The 20,005-nt window shown below is 40.5% G+C and overlaps 1 protein-coding gene across 1 annotated transcript in view; it reads left to right on the forward strand.

Annotated features, from left to right (window-relative positions):
* LOC122399378 (head-specific guanylate cyclase) overlaps window positions 1-20,005 on the forward strand; it is a 50,369-nt gene that overhangs the window by 25,636 nt on the left and 4,728 nt on the right. The window contains exons 2-3 of the mRNA XM_043400027.1: window positions 6,203-6,276; window positions 7,250-7,332. Coding sequence (XP_043255962.1) covers window positions 6,203-6,276; window positions 7,250-7,332 — 157 coding nt within the window. The remainder of the gene's footprint in view (window positions 1-6,202; window positions 6,277-7,249; window positions 7,333-20,005) is intronic.

Here is a 20,005-nt window from a genome sequence, read left to right on the forward strand (position 1 = left end):
CTCATGAAAAAAATGTCTGTTTTTATGGTAAGCGATGAACGATCTATTACGAGATATTCAGTAATGGCTAAACGGTTCGTTTTATCATCTCTGAGAGGATAACTCTATTTCGAAATCCATGTAAAATCGTAACATAGTAACACCCAAGGACATAAGAAACTTCACGTCTATCTTGGATCGGATTCAATTTTTGTTTTTAAAACTTTGCAGTCAAAAAACTTCTGGCGACTTACACGTCGAAATAATGTTTATATAATTCGCGCATTCTATGCTAGTGAATATATTTATTAGATTAAAGAGAAGCAGCAATGCATTGCATTTATAGCAGAGATGACAGCTTCTCGAAAGAAAATGCTATTAACAGGTTCGCTACCGCGCGTCACATATGTGTCACATGTCGATTCTCGAGAGAGGCCAACGTCACATATGCGTGGCAGCTATCATTTTCTATTTCATGTTCCTATAAACAAATTAAGCGCGACCGGTAGAACGGAGCTCTATTACGTGTGACATATAATTCAGAATATTCAGTTGACCCATTTAATGCATTCTATTTGCACATAATTAACTCTGTCATTCCCAAATCATTAAAAAATCAAAGGGAAAGTTATTTACCTGTGTTGTCGTGTTTATTAGTTGACATAGAATCAATTTATGAAAATAATTTACCATTTTGGAACCGTTTAATTACAAAAAATTTCCCGTATTGCAATATTTCATTTATTCCTGTATCTTGAGAAACCATGCTAATTTCACAGTCGATTACCTCGGTATTACTCTGGTATAGCTCCGTTACGAGTAATATCGATTACCAGGCCTCACCATGAGTAGCTTTATGCGAACAGAGACCTGACGAGAGGACAGATGAAATCAAACTTCCATCGATCGCCCTTTGTATTACACGTATTATTGTTACAACTGAAATTACAATTCTAAAGAGATATAGAACACTAATTATTTCGTTTGTCGTTCTTTTAAAGTCCTTTCATTGGCCACGATAGAATTAGCTTAATTTGGAGGATAGATACTTAATTTGTAAGTTCCACGAATAGGTGCACGTTGCCACGCGCCCTTCTGTGACCTAAGCGTCTTTCCCTTGAATCGGACCACCAGAGGAGAGCAACTGACCGTTCGATTCAGCTACACGACCAGGCACTTGTTTCATACAAGAAGCAGCGGTGACCGGGGTGAGGAACAAGAGGCCGAGCAAACAATGAAGCTACTTATGCAGTAATTGCATGGCCGAGTACAGAGATTTGTACACTGTAGCCTTCAAACTAGAATAGACTGAACTCAACAACTCGACAGCCGGAACATTTTGATGAAATGTAACTCGGGTAGTTGGTAGCAATTTCAACGTTAGCTATTTTATTCCGACTTTAAGGTATATGCACCAACGAAAAATGAATATTAGGACTTTTCGACATCCTGATAAAAAATTAAAGATAAATTTTCAAAAGATAACATAAACGTCTTGCGCCTTTAAAAAGTGTTGCAAGTAGAACGTAGAGTGATAAGCACTTTTAAGACGAGATCAATGGTCTATGAGGCACGGTCGTCCACGATCATGAACGAGCCTGCAGAGATGAGATTCTGAAAGCATATCTAGTACCGTTATTCTTCGCATAGATAGTAGAAGTTCCGACCTTCGACTTATCGACAAGGTGTAAGATGTAAGCTCTTCCGAGATAAAATTTTATCGCCTTCTTTAAAGAAACGAAGAAGTTGACTTTAAAATATCCTTGACTCTCGCAATTACCGATGCTTGTGTATAAAATTCCAATGATCCCATCTTTACAAAAAATTCCCCCGATATGTTATCAAACTTCGACTTGTTATGAGGAGCAAATGGTACAAACATAGTTTCACGAAGTGGGATACTTTTCGCAAATAGTTTGACCGACCTTCCGCTATCATCCTAAAGGAACCTCTATCGATTTTGGCTACAATTGGAACACGACTATCCAGACACTGTGCTCTCGAACAATCCTTGCGGCTGCCAAATTCGATTTAACGTGGCATACCCAACTAATCCTACGTTTCCATGGACCGAGAGCAATTTTTGAGTAGTTCCACTCGCATTGGTATTCCTAACTCGTAGATAATGCCGTCGCCCCATGCAAAGTAAGTTAATTGAAACTGGTCGTGCCTTTTATTTTGTCGAAAACAAATGAAAATTACAGATCTAGAAGAACTGAAAGGGGTGAGCGGCTAACAAAAATTTGCGAAAAGATTTACATATTATAGAACATTAAAATTGAATAAATATTTGTGTGGGAAGTTATCGTAATACCTCCAAGTTATTAAGAGATCTAATGCCACTCGACTCGATGTCTCCGATTAAACTCTCGGTCTCTAAATCCATATCGATTGAGACTCAGGACCAAGTAGCCGTTCGATTAATTATACGACGTTTGATATCGAGCAATTAATAACGCGGCTCGTTACAGTAGAAACCCGTGAAAACTTCGATCGGTTCGCGAAACGCTGGACGCAGAAACGAACAAGGCGCGGCGATACAAATGGCCCCCATCAATCATACGAAACCGTCGCCGTCATGGACAGCATAGAAAAACTGTCACGTTCCCGCGATATTGTAAAAGATGACGGCGAGCATAGAATATAATAAATTTGATAACCGTTCCATATATCGCGGCTGATGGACAAGCGAACAGGTCGTCGCTCCAGGTGTATAAAATTCACAACGCGGAAAAAGGTGTTTCTTCCCACAATGGCGAGTTATCCTTTGTCGACGCGCGATCGTTTACCATTTTCGCTCATCCGAGTCTTTGATGACACGAATTCTATTATAAAACCCAATCTCGATCCGATGCTAGACGATCCATGTCACAATAGACCGCTACCTACGCGATAAATTAGGTGGTTAGTAGAAATTTTTTATGTCTGATAACAAACTATATTTCCCCTATCGTAACTTCTTAGCTAAACAAGAAATAATTCCTACAATTTAGCAGTCTAAGGCTTCGTTTCGGAGATATAAGGGCATAGTGTTAAAAAAGTAGGACACAAGCACCAAACGTGTGATCGTAGAACAGTCCTGCCGAAAGTAGGGCACATGACAGCCCTGTTCAAGCCCTCTAACGCTGCTGATATTTCGAGTTCCACCATAACGTCCCACAGACTCGATACTTTAAGAAACCGTAAAACGAAGAAAATCAAATCCTTTTTATCTACGAAACTAAACAGACTCCTGAAGCGATACGGTCTAATCTAAATACGCGTGGCATCTGATTTTACAGGCATTCCGGTTTACGATCTTTCGTAGGTACTAATATGTAGTCTGAGGAGACTTCGAGTACTTTGGCGCGCTCAGTTTGCGCGGCAACAAATTTTGTTTCGCGAAGAGGTCCTCGTTCCCGAGCGAAAATTTCCTCTTAAAATTCGATTGCCGGGCAAACCGAAACCAAAGTAGATGGAAATAAAATTTTCACCCACTTGCCATATTCTTCGGACGTTTGCCCTGCTTTTCAAACTAGCTCGTTTGTAAAGAAATTTAATCAGTCCGATGCTAGAGTAAATACTCCCCCGTTAGCGTTCCACTCGAGTCGGGGATGGAGGCAGCTGCTCAAAAGTCAAACAAAAGTTACGGGTTCCCAGCGACAATGAAGATTATATTATCGATAACTATCGTGAATATTTCTTCCGTAGCCTCGACTTTCGTACCGTGCAGGAGGTGCTCGTACTTTTCTATTCAATTGCTGCGAACGAGGCACAAAGGGAGGGCGATCGATCCACCCTCGCAGAATGTCAGGGCGTCTGCACGATCGCGTATTTTCACTTTACCGCCTTTTCTTCGTCGCGATTCATTCTTCCCTTCCTCGAGTAGCTTGCGAATGCAATCCCTCGCGTTTACGATTCTGCGAAATTCGAGGACTGTTTCCTTGCTTGTTCGCTTACGACCGGTTCCAAAGTGCACCCTCTACGGAACTTATTTCCCTGCTTCGTCGTCGACACTTAAGGGGCAGTCTGGAAACTTCGTTCGAAAGATCGATATTTTTCGCATTTTCCTAAAGCACGTCGTCTCGGGAATGTATCGTATAAATTCTATTGGAAATTTCGGGAAACTAGAATTCTGGAAAATATTTAAACGAGCAGAACGAACGTTCATGAATATTGCAGGGCTTAAGCTCTTCGAAATTTCGAAAGTAATACCACTTTAGACGCAAGAATGGAGAATGTAATTAGATCCATTTACGGGCGACTTACTCAAACGATTCGGGACATTATACTTATCTTGGAAGATTCTCTCGAATTAACAGTCTCAATGCGACAATAGGACAATTCATTCCGAAATATACGCGTTCTTAATCTGGAATAATTCATATTGGTTCGTACATCTTTAACGTAGATTCGACAACTTCAACTTTCGAGCCAATATACCAGACTACCCCTTTAACCGGTGAGTTTTTCGTGTCCAGAGCGTGTTCCAAAAATAACTGCTTGAACTTTGAGAGGTTCTTTTATTGAACTTAAATATTAAAAGGTCATATGACAGGTGCTATAGAGACAAAAGGTGTTTCCAACCGAGAAAGGAAATGCTTCGGGACAGATACCTGACATTCTTTTTCGCGAAAAGACGACACGACGAAGAGATCGTAAATAATAGCGAGAATGATATAGTTGATTAGGACACATTCCGGTTTATTCTAACGAGAACATAGTTTACGACTCGATGGCTAACGAAGGCGGTGAGAGAACGAAATTAGGAGCAAAATTCCTCCTCGAGGACGGATAATGCAGATCGTAATTCAATCTGGCTCGACGCGAGGAACTGGTCAGAAAATGATTCCACATTTAACCCCGGCGAGCACCGAAGGTTGCGTAGGCAAAGTAATGTCCCACATAACCGCTTCGGATAGGAATTCCCTCGAGAATAGTTGCCCGTAGCTGTGTACCAAGTGGAACGATAAATTCTCCACTACGAAACGCGCGGTTATAATTTACGATTAAAAGCTGGATTGGGTACGAACCGATTGTTAAACCCTCGGAGAGTTTGTCAAGTTTATGACAAGTACCGACAAACGGATGGTTCCGACAGTACCATAGCAGTAACAATCTTTCAACCGTACAAGGCCTCCCCAGTAATCATAGTACAACTCGAAAGGGAACGATTCTTCGTGGAAAAAGTTGCGATTGCTTTAAAAGGCAAAGGAATAATGGCTACCCAAATTGACTAGAGAATAGACTCTGCAGAATCCTCAAAGTTGCTAGACTTGCACCTTGGACCGTGGGTAATTGTCACCTCGGCACCTCTGCCATGTAAAACTTTGCGAGAATCAATGAGGCCACAGGACGATCAACAAATCCTCTCCTCATCGATTCCAAGAAAGAAGTATTACTTTCCCCGGATTTATAAAATGGAACAAACCGAACCGAAAGTTCGCACGAGGGTCCAACCTGAAGTATTCTTACACTTGTTTGTGAAATACTGTTACGTCAGAGCTGATATATACGCCCGTTGTCGAGCCGAGCTCATTCGATTTGTTCGTGACTTATCTAACAACGGGCAACATTTTCATGGAAAAGAAGACGAAAGAACTTTTCCCTGTACTGTAGTTTCAGGAAACAGGTTCGGTTTATGCACAAGTTCTGTGGAAGAGTTTGGAGGCACATTCTTTACGCTTCACGCTTCGCGCTCTACGGCGACGGACGCAGTTTATGCATATATTTCGAAAAATCTGCTTCGCGTAGAGCATTTGCAAGCTTTACGCCGTCGCCCGTTGGAGCAATTTATTCTCGGTGAATATCAATTGCTGGAAACGGAATTTAATAAGCGAGGACTACGATAATTAATACGACTGTCAAAGAATTAACTTATGTAATTGAAAATATCGGAGAAGCTTAAATCTTGATATCTGGAACAGTTTTCCGAGCATCCTTAATTACTTTGGTATTTTCTTGTTATCAATGTTTAACCTCTTCAGGAATAATTTCTTTTAATCTAGTTTAACAAATTTGTTATTTGAAAATGGGAGTACGATTCGAAATGCCACTGTCTTCCATTCCACAAAAACTAGCGCAACCGTCTCGGTTCTTTATAACTTGGAGTCACCGTAATTCCCCAATACCACTCTGCCACGACGTGCGTGTGTATTCAGTACGCGCACTGTCAGAATTAATCTACGAAAGGTACCTTCTTCTACGTAGACGTATACATCCCCTGCTTTCGTTTTTATTACAGAACGAGGTGGTTGCCGTGGCTCTGGGGGCCCTTTTGGTCAAAGGCGAGGAGCAGCTTTTATTCGCGAGGTCTCTGTAAGTATTTCTGTCTTGTAAATGTAACCATCCACCGCGAGCAACGACGAATCGCTTTCATTTTATGGTTTTCTTCGTCCGTAGGAATAAAAAAAATGTCGCACGATACGAGATCGGGCGAACGTGGAAAATGGAAAATATGCATCGTGCTGTTTCTCGCCGAAAACTTGTACTGTGGCTACCAATCTTCTTTTCTCCACATGGCATCGTCTACACCACGGTTTTTGGCGAAAAACATCTTCCACTCTCGCCCAATCTTCTACGACTTTTTCTTATTTCCGCAGATGTAGAAAACTTTAAGAAGGAAGCGATTCGTTACTGTAGACGAAGTGAAAGAAAAATCGCCGGAAGTCGTAAACAGTATTCCCGTTGAAGAGTTTTAGAACTGTTTCTAACAGTGGAGGAAATTCTGGAACCAGTGTATTAATACGCTTGAAAGAGCACTTCGAGGGTAACCAGCATGAAAAATTAAATGACCCAGAAGATATTTCATTTACCAAATTTCAATATTTTTCCATTTCATTCTATTTTAATGGATTCAAAAGCTACAAATCATCTAAGGTTTTCTTAAAATATGTAACAGAAAAATCGGAGTACATATATAGAAAGGATTATTTGATAGAAAACATGAAAGATGCCCTAAAAGCACTTGCAAGTGGAATTCCATTAGTACGAGCAGAGAAAACGTTTAATGTTTCGCGAATTACGCAAAAGAAGAACCGCAAAATGTAAAATGAGTTCTGTTATAATTTAAGTATATTAAAATCGATTGAATTTCCAGGGACTAGGCATTGTATTATTAACTAGTCTATTATTAATGCGTTAACTAATAATTACATGTACTTCTACAAGAAGTCACCGATATTGCTTTCTTCATCGAGCTCTATATAGGTGCAATCCCTTATAAATGCCCAGTGGAAACCACGATGAAACTTCCGCCGCTAACCGTGAACTGTTTTGCTCGATGTTTCAGCGAGAAACTCCTGTACAACGTCGATGCCGAGGAGAACTATAACTTACTGGAGGACATTTACGAGACGTTAAATTATCACTGCGGTAAGAAGATTTGTTACTGCTTAACAAAGTATCTGTATACGTTAGATGTTGGCGAAAGTTCTTCGAGTTCTACGGCGGGAACGCGTCTATTGCGTGAAACGTAAGCCCATAAATTTACCAGACTTGTCAAATACTTATTACTGATGGTAGAATTAGGAAAAGGGTAATTCTATATGGAAAAATAAAGTTTTATTCGAGGCTCTGTTTCCCAAAGAACTTTTGCCTGCCATCGAACACGCGTCTGTCTATTACTAGTCATTTCTACTTGCGTCGAAGTAAACGTTGATTGTAATACTACTTAGTCAACTAGTAAAAATGCATTAATTACTCTCCTATTGTTTCACTCGAAAAGGGCCATCTGCATCAAACGATACATTGGCAAACAAACTGGACTCCCTTATCGTTCTTTTATTTACCATTGTTTGGAGCGTTGCAGCGGCAAATCAAGAACGCGTGATGATTATTGGCGTTTCATCGTTTTCCGAAGCCGTACGCGGCAAATCTTCTCTTGTCTAGAGTTGAACAGTTATGCGATACTTCGCGGGCTTCGTGTTCCGTGCTCGAAGGCAATAAGACGAAATAGCAATGCTTATAGATCGCGCTCGCTATTGCTTTACGCCAGTGCTCCTCGACCGTTTACGTCTCGTGGCCCAATTCTGAGGTTTATTTGCAAATATAGAATCGACTCATCGTATTATAATCTCGCGAACGTGCCGGGGAAAAATAAAAATGACAATTTGTCTCATTCGTCATTATTCTCCCCCAGTTGTGTCTGCTATCGTTCGACGCCGCGAACAAGATTGATACAGAAAACAATCTCTCGCGTATTTCTCCGAGGCAAACTGTTTACGACACCGAGTTACGACGCGAGAAGCGCGTCGTAAAACAAAATCGACGTTCTTTATAACAGCGATCATATCCACAAAGACATTTTTATCGTCTCGGCAGACGTAGCAACGAAGCAGCAATTGCATCGTTCCTTGACTCGACCAAAACTGAATGGAATACAATTTCTTTTTTTTCGAGGAGTTATCTTCCAAACGCCTCCGGCGACGGGAGGGCAAATATTGGAAACCGATGAATAGAGCATCGACTATTCGTTCTAAGAATCTCGAGTTAATTTCGTCGAGCCTCTGTAGCCTCCGCGATTCTCCTTTAAGCGTCTTCGAACGCTTTATTCTTTCACACGGGCGTTGATAACGCGGGATTCGTTAATACGAGCTTGACCGAGTTTTTAATTGAATGACCGCAGAATAGCGCGAAAACCAATCGATACGTAGCCTCGCGGATATAAAATATTCAGAGGCGCTCCATCTCGGTAACAGGGGCACAATGTGTAATCCCCTTTTATCGTATCCTCTCATTTTCGTCAGTCATCGATGAAATGTATTCAAGATTAGAAAAAAACTGATTTGATTTCCGGATAATTAGCTCTCGCACCAACAGGACTTGTTATCCTGTTTATGACAATTTTTACACTCGATTTAAGGAAAAAGTTCCTGTGTTCTCTTTTGAGATTTTGGCTGTCAAAGTACTGAAAGCGGCTGTCGCGTTGAAACGGGAATTAATGTATAATCGCGAGATGATTTCGAGCGAGAAGTTGTCGCTCGAAAGCCAAGAATTGCAGCATTATTCGAATCGGTAGCTTGCTCGCGCTGAATAAGCATAGAAGATGGCACTATTTATATTTATTCAGTGCGAGCGACCTGTTAACGCCACGCAATCGAGTATACCAGTCGAGTATATACTAACATTACACTTTTGCAATAATGCAGACTGAAACTTTGAAGGGTAATTTCATTGTTTTAAACTTAAATTGCCACAGATATAAAAAAATACGTAGTCCTTATTTTTGGCCACCCTATAAACCTACGGACGTTTCATCAAAGTCAAGACCCCTCGCAAATTTTCCTTCACCGTATATTTTAAATTAAACTTTGCTTAGCGGCGGTGTACAATAACGAAGTTTACGATGCTATTATAGGATGAAGTTCTGACATGCTAAGGACGTCGCAGATAAGGTTATTGTGCGCCACGGTTTTAGACTTTATCGGACGATGATCCTTCACACGTGTGTTATCGACGACACGCAGCGCCTAACTTTCCTGATGAAAACAGCATCTACGCGGTGATTCGCAAACATCACAATAGAGCACTGGCAAACTACGATACCGTGAAGGTGTATTTTGCGTTGAAGTAGTGACTTAATGATTTAATGGTCTTCGAGTTAAAAATCTCATACTGATTTACATGACAAAGTCGAGCCGAATCGTGTTACTGACCAACCAAAAATGCAAAGTGGACCACCCTTACCCACAATTTATTTTAAGAAGGGATTCTCTCAAAGTAGAGGGTCGAGTGTGGTTGCCTGTCAGCGATTTTATAGAGCCCCTAACTTGAAAACTCTCGATCCCTGTGTCAACATCCGGTTCTAGCGGGAACAATACCGTTGAATCGCGCGTCGCAAGTCCGAATGTAACTTGAACGAAACCGCGAAACAATCTAACTTTTCCTTGAAATTTTTGCCTCAAAGGCATACAACTTTCGCGAGAATCCATTCCTCCTACTATTTCAAGCGGCAAAGGGGTATTCGGGCGAACAAAGTTATTGGACCACCCCGTGTAAGAATGTACATCGCAGCTTCTCTCGGGTTGGCTTTTTAATCTTACTGAAACGGTGTGCAACGCGCGAGAGGGAATATTAAAAATGATGATTTTACGGGTAATTACCCGAACGGCTGAAGAAAGAGTCGTGCATCTGTCAAAAGGAGACAGGAACCTTTATGAGGGATTCCCACTGCGAAAATGCGGTTTTCTTACATTGCAGAGCATTTGTATAATAAGAATAGATTACTTTGTCGTGACATGTCCGTTTCCAGACACTTTGGTCTCTCGTAACACATATTTTAACACGAAACTTTCAGGAATTAAAATTAAAACGTAAAAAATATGAAAATTATATACTTTTGACTCCATCCCGACATTAGTTCTCTTTACCGTCGTTGCTTTGAACACCTGCTCTCGCGCATATATTTACATACTTTTATGACGTGCGCTTCGCAGGTAGCTATTTTGCATACGTCTCAACGTAGTTCTACTTTATTCGTCCCCTCGATAAGGTTCTCTCGCCTTAACGTTCGTTAGAAATTCTTTTGATGCTATACACGTATATAAATTTTACAAAGCAGTGAATTTTTTGAAAAGTACAAGCTCGAGCACCGCCAGTCATGCATTCGTTAATTTTAAAGCAATATTCGTCGAATGGGTACCAAACTTCACTAGAGTACTCTAAGCTTAATCGTCTCTTACTTCGTACAGTCACCGGCAACTACATGCAAATTACACGCGTATACTGGGAAACGAAGTTTAATCGCAGTCGATTCAAGGTGTTCTTCGACTACGACGTCGCTAACAAGGAGACGTCGCGAACTGTTAGACACCGACATTTCAAGACATAATCACGATTATTCGCGTTCTTCAATTCGCTCTTCAGACACTTGAACAACGTAGAGAAATTGCAGATATTACGTTTTTTTTTTTCTAAATCATATACTCTAATATTACCTTTCCCTTCAAAGTTCCTACGAGACATTTACTCGTCAACTTCACATTTACAGGTTGATCTTACAATTCTTTTACACGAAATTTAATTTGCAACGTATCGATCGCTTGCAACCCCCAGTTAAAATCAAAAAGCAGCAGTAACAAAATACAGCATAGTTCCCAGGTGGGGCCAATAAACGTTCGAGCAAAATTTAGTTGAAATTGGTGTCTGACGATTCCTGGTGTTTCTCCGGAAGTGGCGATAGCATCCCCGAACGATGCGCGCGCAGGGGGGGAATTGCCCGAAACGACCGGTGCGATTTACGTGCCGCGATATTCGAAGTGTAACCACCTGGCTCGCAATTACACGCAGAAATGCAAATTCGCGATAGCGCGAAAACACCGGGCAACTATGCCAGACACGCGCGACGGTATCTCGATGATGCACTTCTAACGAGATCGCCCGTAGCAAGGCGTGCAACACACGATCGCGCAAGAAAGTTCTCGCTATGCGGTAACTAGGGGCTAGACATAATTTCTAACGTCCAAGATTAACGAACTTGCGTGAGAAAATCGCGTTTGGCGTTATCGGATCGTCTGCCGACGAGGTGGCGCCAGTCACATTTCACACGATCGATTTAGGCCGAAGACACACGAGCGAAATGACGTCCGTTTTTATGGCCTTCCTTGTTTTACAATCGAAAAGACATAGGTACGCCGATCTTGTCAGTCTTCAAAACAAGGAAGAACATAGAAACGCACGTCGTTTCGAAGCTCGTGTGCCCCCGACTTTAAGGGTAGGAATTCTGGTACGACTCCTCTCGCGTTTTCTTTCTACGATCATTTTCCACGGTAGTAAATATTCAGTAAAAATAGATGTACGATAGTTAGTAGTCCAGCTGTAACTTGAATTTTCATTTAGGGAAACTGGTCTTACTGTATTCATTTGGGCGTTGGAATTTGCATACGGTCCAACGGGGCCGTGGTAAGCTCGCAACGACTGTTGATGGAGCTATTTAACCGACTAATCCGGCTTGTTTTACGGGGGAAATCTTGTTCCAGAAATAAAGTAAAACGTCGACTGCCTTTTTTCAGAAGAAAAATGTTGAATAAACGACTTTCTCGTAAAATTTACGCATACGCGTCCACTGGGAAGATAACTAATAGGCGTCATATAAAAAAGTTGGAATTTAGTCTAGGGTTGCTCGTAAACTCTCTAATAAAGTTAATCTAGCTAACTCACTGTTTAATAGATGAACCGATGTTTTATCTTATATTTTTGAAACATACACTATCTAAAAATATGCCTTACAGGTTCATTACGTAGAAGTGTTCCAACTGTCAAATATTTCATGAAGTTGCAGCTAAAGAGGCCTCGCATTGTCCAACAGCCTCGAACGTTTCAGTTCTCGACACATTTCACCGTTTCGATTCGAGGATACCTCCTCCCGTCGACCTTACTGTCATCTTTGCGCAGAAAGTGCACGAAGTGCGACTACGAATTCGACCAAGACCTCCGCCTCCTTCAACGAAAAGTAGGACGAATGCGCGTCCGACGAAACTGAATATTTCATCGACGAAACATCGAAAGGCGCGACAGATAGGAGAACTAACAGAGTGAATCTTGTCTACCCGCGTTTACAATTCCGTTTTTCAAATTTTACAGATAGTGCATGAAGCAACAATACAAAATATTTGTTTATTAAAATGATCGAATAGTCCCTGTTCTATTCTAAACAATTTACTCCTCGTTTAACTAGTTTCGTGATCATTCTTCGTACTTGATCCAAAGGTTTTTGACTAAGCACGGGATTTCCTAGGTTCGTCAAGTTCTCTAACCTTCAGACAGGGCTTCTTGTGATTGTTGGTTGTCCTCGAAGCTAAAGACGCCGCTGAAAGGGTCACGATTTGAGAGTCGAGAGGATATTATGCAGCATGCGATGCCACAGCTGGTAGCAATACCCAACCAAGACTTTTAGAAACGTTTCCAGCAATGGAAGAAGCGCAAGGTTAAGTGTGTAAAGTCACAAGCGACCTACTTCGAAGGAGATTAGACTTGGAGCCGAAAAAGGGAAGCTATTTTCTTCCGGATCTAACGTCAGATACTACTTGATCGAACCACGTATATAGTAATTTCTTCATTCAATTACATTGAACGTCAAATAACTCGAGAAGCGCGAAGAATGTGCTTTTAAATGCAAAAATTCTGGATCGAGGAGGTTGGACATTTTATCGAAAATTGAATTTTAAAAATTTTAGGCATGACTGATTCGATTGAACTGATCTAAAATTAAATTCTGCATTTAACTTTAATAAAACTTTAATAAAGCGGTAAATTTGCTGAAAAGAAGTAATTTTCCTCTAGAAATTTGTTTGTGCCTTCTATCGTTTTACGGAAAATTTCCTCTCGCTCTAATAAAAACAAAAAGCAACCGAATCTGTCAGGGTTGATTTTACCCTCTTGAAGTGAATTCGAACAGCAAAGGAAAGCACGTATTATTTATCATGATACTATCCATGTATTACCAAAGTTTCGTAATTAAATTTCCAAGTTAGAAACTTTCCTCTATTAGCGAAAACATAAGTCGTCGTTCAGGAAAAAGTTTATCAGAGCTAATAAGAGGATCAGTGTAACTTTATTTTACCTTCACAATGCCATGCCAACCAATGAATAAATAATGGATTGTTCCATTTGATGTTCCAGTTGATGTAATCATTTACAATGCAAACATTGATTGTGTCCAAGGATTCTATCTAATTAGAGCAATTTCTGCAAAAAGAGAAGAACTAATATTGATTGAAAGATCCGTTAAGTATTTCAATTAAAACAGGTCGTATCGAAGTTGCACGACCTTAATTACGATTATGCAATTCCATGAAAAAATGAGTTCGATCAATTGCACCGTTTAAAATTCGTTTAAACGTATTTACAACCGTCTATTTTCCAATTTTATGTTTCCGCAAACATCGAGTAGCCGTTACGCATTCCCAATGATCTATAGCAATATTAATTAAAATGCTGAAACGACTTGTAAAATAAGCCAATATTGTTTAAGGATATTTCGAAACTACTGCAATTATCGTTTCCATTTAACCGTGATAGACATTTATTGTTTCTGAACGGTGGTCGTAAGTTGAGCAAACAGAACTTTTAAAACCATAATTCTGTGAACGCGAAGCATGAACCAGAGTACGATCTAATTTACAGTTCATTCGTAAACTTACTACAGTGGTACCTATAGGTCGATGGTGGAAATCGACGCTATAATGGAGCGACCTAATTCTTGCTTTTTGCGTTCCTCATTATTCAATTACGGTTCGAAACGAAAACTTCGGTTGATAATAATAGACAAATTCATTAATTAAATTATGAATAATAAAATTTATGAATAACCGAGCCAAATGAATTGGAACATCAATGGTAAAAAAGGTACACACTAACGAATTCCTTCTTATGGCATGAATTTTCTACTTTGTCCAGCGATCTAACAAAAACTACGAACACGAAAACGATTTCTGAAAAATGGGGAAGAATTTTTCAACGTTTTTCCTCGACAAAATGACTATTTCCTGTTGATAAAGTCGCCGCGATGACGATCAGAAACCTGAACAGCTGCGCGATAATAGATCCCGCCATCGCTCCAACAACGGATCTTAATGGTACGCCGAGATTTCTGGCTACCATATTCGACGAGATGCAATATACGTTGTCAGGTGGTTCCGCACGATCCTTCATCTTCGAGGGCATGTTAACCTAATTTGCATTTGGTTGTCGAGTAGTGTAGTTACAGTGGAGCATGCTCAGGGAACGTCCCATTAATCATCATGGACAATCAATATGCACGATAACGTATTCAGATTCGACTTCCACGTCGGAACTTATCAACGATTTCCGTCAGCACAGTCCAACGCAGACGCGACGACAGATGCAATTTATCTGCGAATTCTTGATGTAAGCGTGCACATTCTACGGTGTTTCTTCATCCGCAAAGTGGTTGCGCACACTTCGGATATTCGACGATAAGAATTTATTGCTCATTACAGCGACAAACCATACGTTAATGCAATAAAGCTGCTCGACCCTTTGTAAGCACGCTACAACGCGATGACGCAGCTTGCTCTCTCTCAATTAGATGGAACGCCCTCTTCAACCACCGTTAAAGATGCCTCTCCGACCTGCTCTAATCACGTTTCACGTTCAAGGCTAATATTGTTATATACAACTTGGTGTTAACCATAAAATGTTCTTTGCTTCGAAGAATTTTCAGATTCTACTCCTATATAAAATCCTGGCCATCGAATAAAAACCTCTCGAAGCTTATTTTAAAAAATACGGATGTTATTATTCGAATCTTCCGTAATAATAATTGTATTCAATTATTTTACAGCATAATGAATTAATGATATTAAACACGACGTCGCGAAAAATATGTTATAATATATCTTTCAGACGATCCCGTTAAAATCAGTTTATTCTCGCGTTATTAAATAATCTCGTAATTTCATACTCGCTGAAGTTATTAACGAATTAAATAATGAATACACAAACGGGAGAACATGTTTTTAATTTTCCGTATTCACCGTTATTCCCAACAAAATTTACTTATCAAATTTGCTAAAATATTAGAACAACCGGCTAATTACTGGGACGTGATCGTTAGTAGAAACAATTACCACGTTTTCGATTAATTATTGCTCGACCGTGGATAGAAGCGTACGGCGAATAATGTTCATCCGAATCCTTTAAAATTCAAGCGAACGATATATCATAACTGCATTTAAACTAGTTTGCACGTGCTCCTATGTCTGAGGAATCCCCGCGGACATTTGTTTCAAACTTTGATCATACATTTTGAGCGAATTATTTTATATACGCGAGGCGTTAGAATCCGGAATGAATTTAACTGCAATATTGCCCGCAGCATCCGACTCCTCTATATTTAATTATAAGTGGAATCATCTGCGTCGGATGGCCTAACAAACCATTACTCGATACGACGCTTCGACAAAAGGACTCGAGTACATCAGAAATATTTCTTCCAGCTTCCGCGAACATTGTTTAAAACAAATCGAGACCAAGGTGGTCGAAGCAACCATTTTCGCCGATGGATAGATGCGAAATATTCGAAAAAGAGGACCTTCGCGATACGTCTTGCCTCCCGTAGCGTGATCACTTGCCATTACGGCCAACGATCAGAAGAAAAAAGGAATCGTATCACGAGAGTAGCACGAGATCGTCCTTCGGATTCGACCAAGCGCAAAAAGGACTTCTCGTGGGACGATGATGGAGCCTCTGAGAGTGCTCTGAGTTACTTCGCTTCGAAAAGGCGCGCGTGTTATACCATTTCTACTATTGACTTGCAAGGGCATCGCACACAATCGTGATTGTACGTCCAATATATTGTACCGTACGAGAAAAAGAAATCCGTCCCAAGATCATTGTCGCTGTCCAACGCGGGATATAAATCTTCCAATGAATCCTTTTTGGGTGTCAATCTATTAAGTTAGAAGCAGGATTTGTCAACGCACTTTTCTTATTCATTCCAGTTATTCAGACTCGCATCCTTTCTACTCTGGTTTTATTTCGTTCGAGTTATCACGGCCAGGATCCTCGCTATGAATGTGCATCGATGTATGTAACCGTAGGTAGGAGCACGGTGCATCGATTCCCAAAGTGTTCCATCCCGACGCATTGTCCCAATCTAATCAGGCGTGAATATCAATTTTCTCTCGAATCGGTTGTACCAAGCGGCTTCATCGAAATCATGCGAGTAATCGGGACGCAGAATCGTGCAACCTTTTTCCGCGGGAGACGATCGAACGACTACGTACTCATGGGCGTTTCGTTCTCGCCGCCTTATCTTCTGTGTTTACGCACGTTTACCCCTGTTCGTGTTAGATCGAGTAATGCGTTCGTTCAGTTTTTCTTCTCTTTATGGAATATCGGCTCGAATCATCGATCCTTATTGCTGGTTATTTATGTTCAGATAACAATGATCTGCGAAAAATACTTCTCGAGCGTGTATAGTTCTGTTTGGTCTCGATACGATATCCGGATTACTCGGTCTTCGTCCGCTATGAATCAAAGCCAACGCGTTAATATCGAAGCTCGATTTCGGGTCAAATTGACCCGAATATTGCGCGAGGGTTAGGTAGGTTCCACGCATTAGGATACAGCTATACAGCCAAATGTCAACGGTTATCGATTATCGCGTCCTGGCAGTGACACTCGGTGGGAAATAATACGCGCGGACATTAGAACGACCCAGGCCAGACTGCGTCGATTTCCGGATTTGCAAGGGAGCTAACCGCTGCTTTATCACGATTGGAATCCATCGGTTTATCGACCGCGGACGAGCTCGTCCGCGTAAACTTTCGTCGCCGGGTCGGAGGACGTTTAGCGTGCACGTTGGTGATTTTCGATGTTGGAATCTCTGGGCGGTTAGGCGGAACAAGAACGAGGAACTACACAGTTAGAAATCGCGTTTCGGTCGGTTATCGAACGTCTTCCGGATCTTGATCCTGGACGAGTCGCTGAATGAAAATATGGACTCTGTCCAGAAAGAAAAGACTTTCGAACCTCGCGAGATTAGAAACACTCGTACACGTAACGATCGAAATTTGCATTCGGTTTCTTGTTTCGTTCCTGAGACCAGAGGGACTCGAGTAATTCGTCGCTGGTTGCCTCGTCAGCGGAATTACGGATCCCATTCAGAGCACTGAAACGAACGGGTCCATCGATCGAGAAACTGAAACGGTATTATGTTCGTCGTTCTCTTCTTGTTTTTCCCTATCGGGAAGTATTAGACGGGCTTCCTGATTCGAAGATATTAAATTTTCTTCCGCTCGAGGGGCGAGTTACCGACCCTGAAAATTGAATAATCTTTCGGATTCTATTTTAGAAAAAAGCATTAGAGACCGTCAAATTTTAAGAATGTACGCAACCCTCGTAGAATACGGTTTCCAGGGCTTCTTTCTTTAGAAAGACTAGGACGTTCCTACGTTTCTTTTGTTTCTTATTGGATTGTTGTACCGAGTCAGTGAACTAAACAATTTTATAATTCTATAAAACTCTGTGTGTCAATTATGAGAATAAAAATCCTGAGCACGTGTCCTAGAATGGACCAGTTAGGTATCGTTCGAAAGGTCGTGTATTGTGCGTTTTTGGGGTTCGAAATTCCCCTCGCGTCCGGTTCGGAAGTTACCAATCATCACCCTGTTAGAACTACCTCAACACGAATATAGATTTGAATAGGAAGTTTACCATGACGTAGTACTATAACAAAAACTATATTAAAGACAAAATTAAACGGAAGGGAAATGAATTCCGTAGTATCAATAGAAATTTAATGAAAAATTAATATAAAACTTTCAGTCATACAGACTGTTGGTTTATATTAAAAAGAGTTTACGCTTTTCCTAAAAGGATTTAGCGTAAAATTTTCGTCCTGGATTTATTTGGATTACTCCGGATGCCATTTCCACTAAATCCGTTTCATCTGGCTCTTTCTCTATCGGCAATTTTTCAACGTCTTCGATAGTAATATCATCAAAACCTGTTCCTCCCACCGACTTAGCAAGATCTATTATAGGATCGATTCTGTTTTCTGTCAGTTCGACTATATTTTCCGAATGAATTGACTTTGGCCAATATATTCTCCCCAACAGGCATTTAACATTGACAGCTTTATTACGTTGCACTAGTCAATAGTAGAGACTCACAAATAGTAATGAAAATGCTGGAACAGTGTTCTCCAGACTTCATTATACCATAAATAAATTGTTCTATGGTTCAACCGGGACGTAACAACGTTCGTAACTAAGTTATCGGAACCCGAGAGTTTTTGAATGTTCGAAATAAAATGGTGAACGTGGAACACGAACGGGCGAAGTGTAAACTAGAAAATCCTGACTGGAGGCAACTGTTGGCGAAGGAACTTCGACCAACTCGTATCGGACGTAATCTCTCGTAAAGCAATTTCACACGCCGAAGAAAAATATCATTCTAGACGTCTATAAAAAGCTGTGATACGTTTCCTTACGTGTCCCAGGGATTCGTTTGCTCGGTCGTAAATGAATGCTGAAAGCTACATTGAGACCCTGCAGCAGTAATCAACAAACTAAAGCCTATAGAGGCGCCTTGATTTTTCTTATTTAGAAAACGAAACAGTTTTACGGACGAAGAAACGGTTGCAATTTACGAGACTAGCTTTCGAAATTGTTCATTTTTATGATACAGAATTCAAGATGTATATCGTTACGACTTTCTTAAATTTATTTCTCTTTTACCGATGCCCGAAAGTTTCTAACATTTTCCAATTTCTGAAATATTTAACGTCTCTTCGAACGTACGCAAACTTGTTACTGTAACATATACAGTCGTACTAGACGAAATATTGTGAAAACAGAATAGTCAGAATAACTGACGCAACTAAATTGATGTAAATTGAACTAGCTGATCGATTTAAACTTTTAAACTAATAGTTACATCAGTTTGATCAGTTTAGACTAACTGGTGTAACTTCGTAGCGAACATATTTTTGAAGTTAAATTAGTTGTAGCAGCTAGAGTCAAACTATTCTACAGGAGAGTGAAAAGTCGTACATTAATGGTAACATGACAGGTATTAAATTGTGCGTCTTCTCTGATTTTGAACGCTGTAAACGCGCCGGTGGTAAAATTAACAGAGAAAAAACGTACAGTGCTTGACACGACAATGAAACGAGGCCTTTAAAAATCCAGAAAAATCTAATTTAGAAAATGATCTAAGTGGCAAAAGCGATGATCGGGAAATGACAAATCACAGGTGTGTTGTGAACATGACAAAATCTCATTCAGTCTGACCTATGCCCGAGCTCTCTTTCCAAACACATACTCATCTGTAGAAGATTCCGCGAGGATGGGAGTGCTGATGAGTCTATAGATCTAACCTCGTTCAGGTTCTGCAGCGTTAAATGTGAAACGGGTGGGTAAGCATATTGACCATGAAGAAATATAGGACACTTTCTGTGTCAACGGTGAAATACAAGATGAACCTTAATTCTACGTAAACAGAAACAGTGTAGACAAACCGTTTGCCCATGGATATAAATATTACAAGACTATCTGGAACCGATCATTTGGTGCTTTAT

The sequence above is a fragment of the Colletes gigas genome, unplaced genomic scaffold (genome assembly GCF_013123115.1).
Source record: "Colletes gigas isolate AHSC1104 unplaced genomic scaffold, ASM1312311v1 Colletes_gigas_Sc00013, whole genome shotgun sequence".
Classification (NCBI taxonomy): Eukaryota; Metazoa; Arthropoda; class Insecta; order Hymenoptera; family Colletidae; genus Colletes; species Colletes gigas.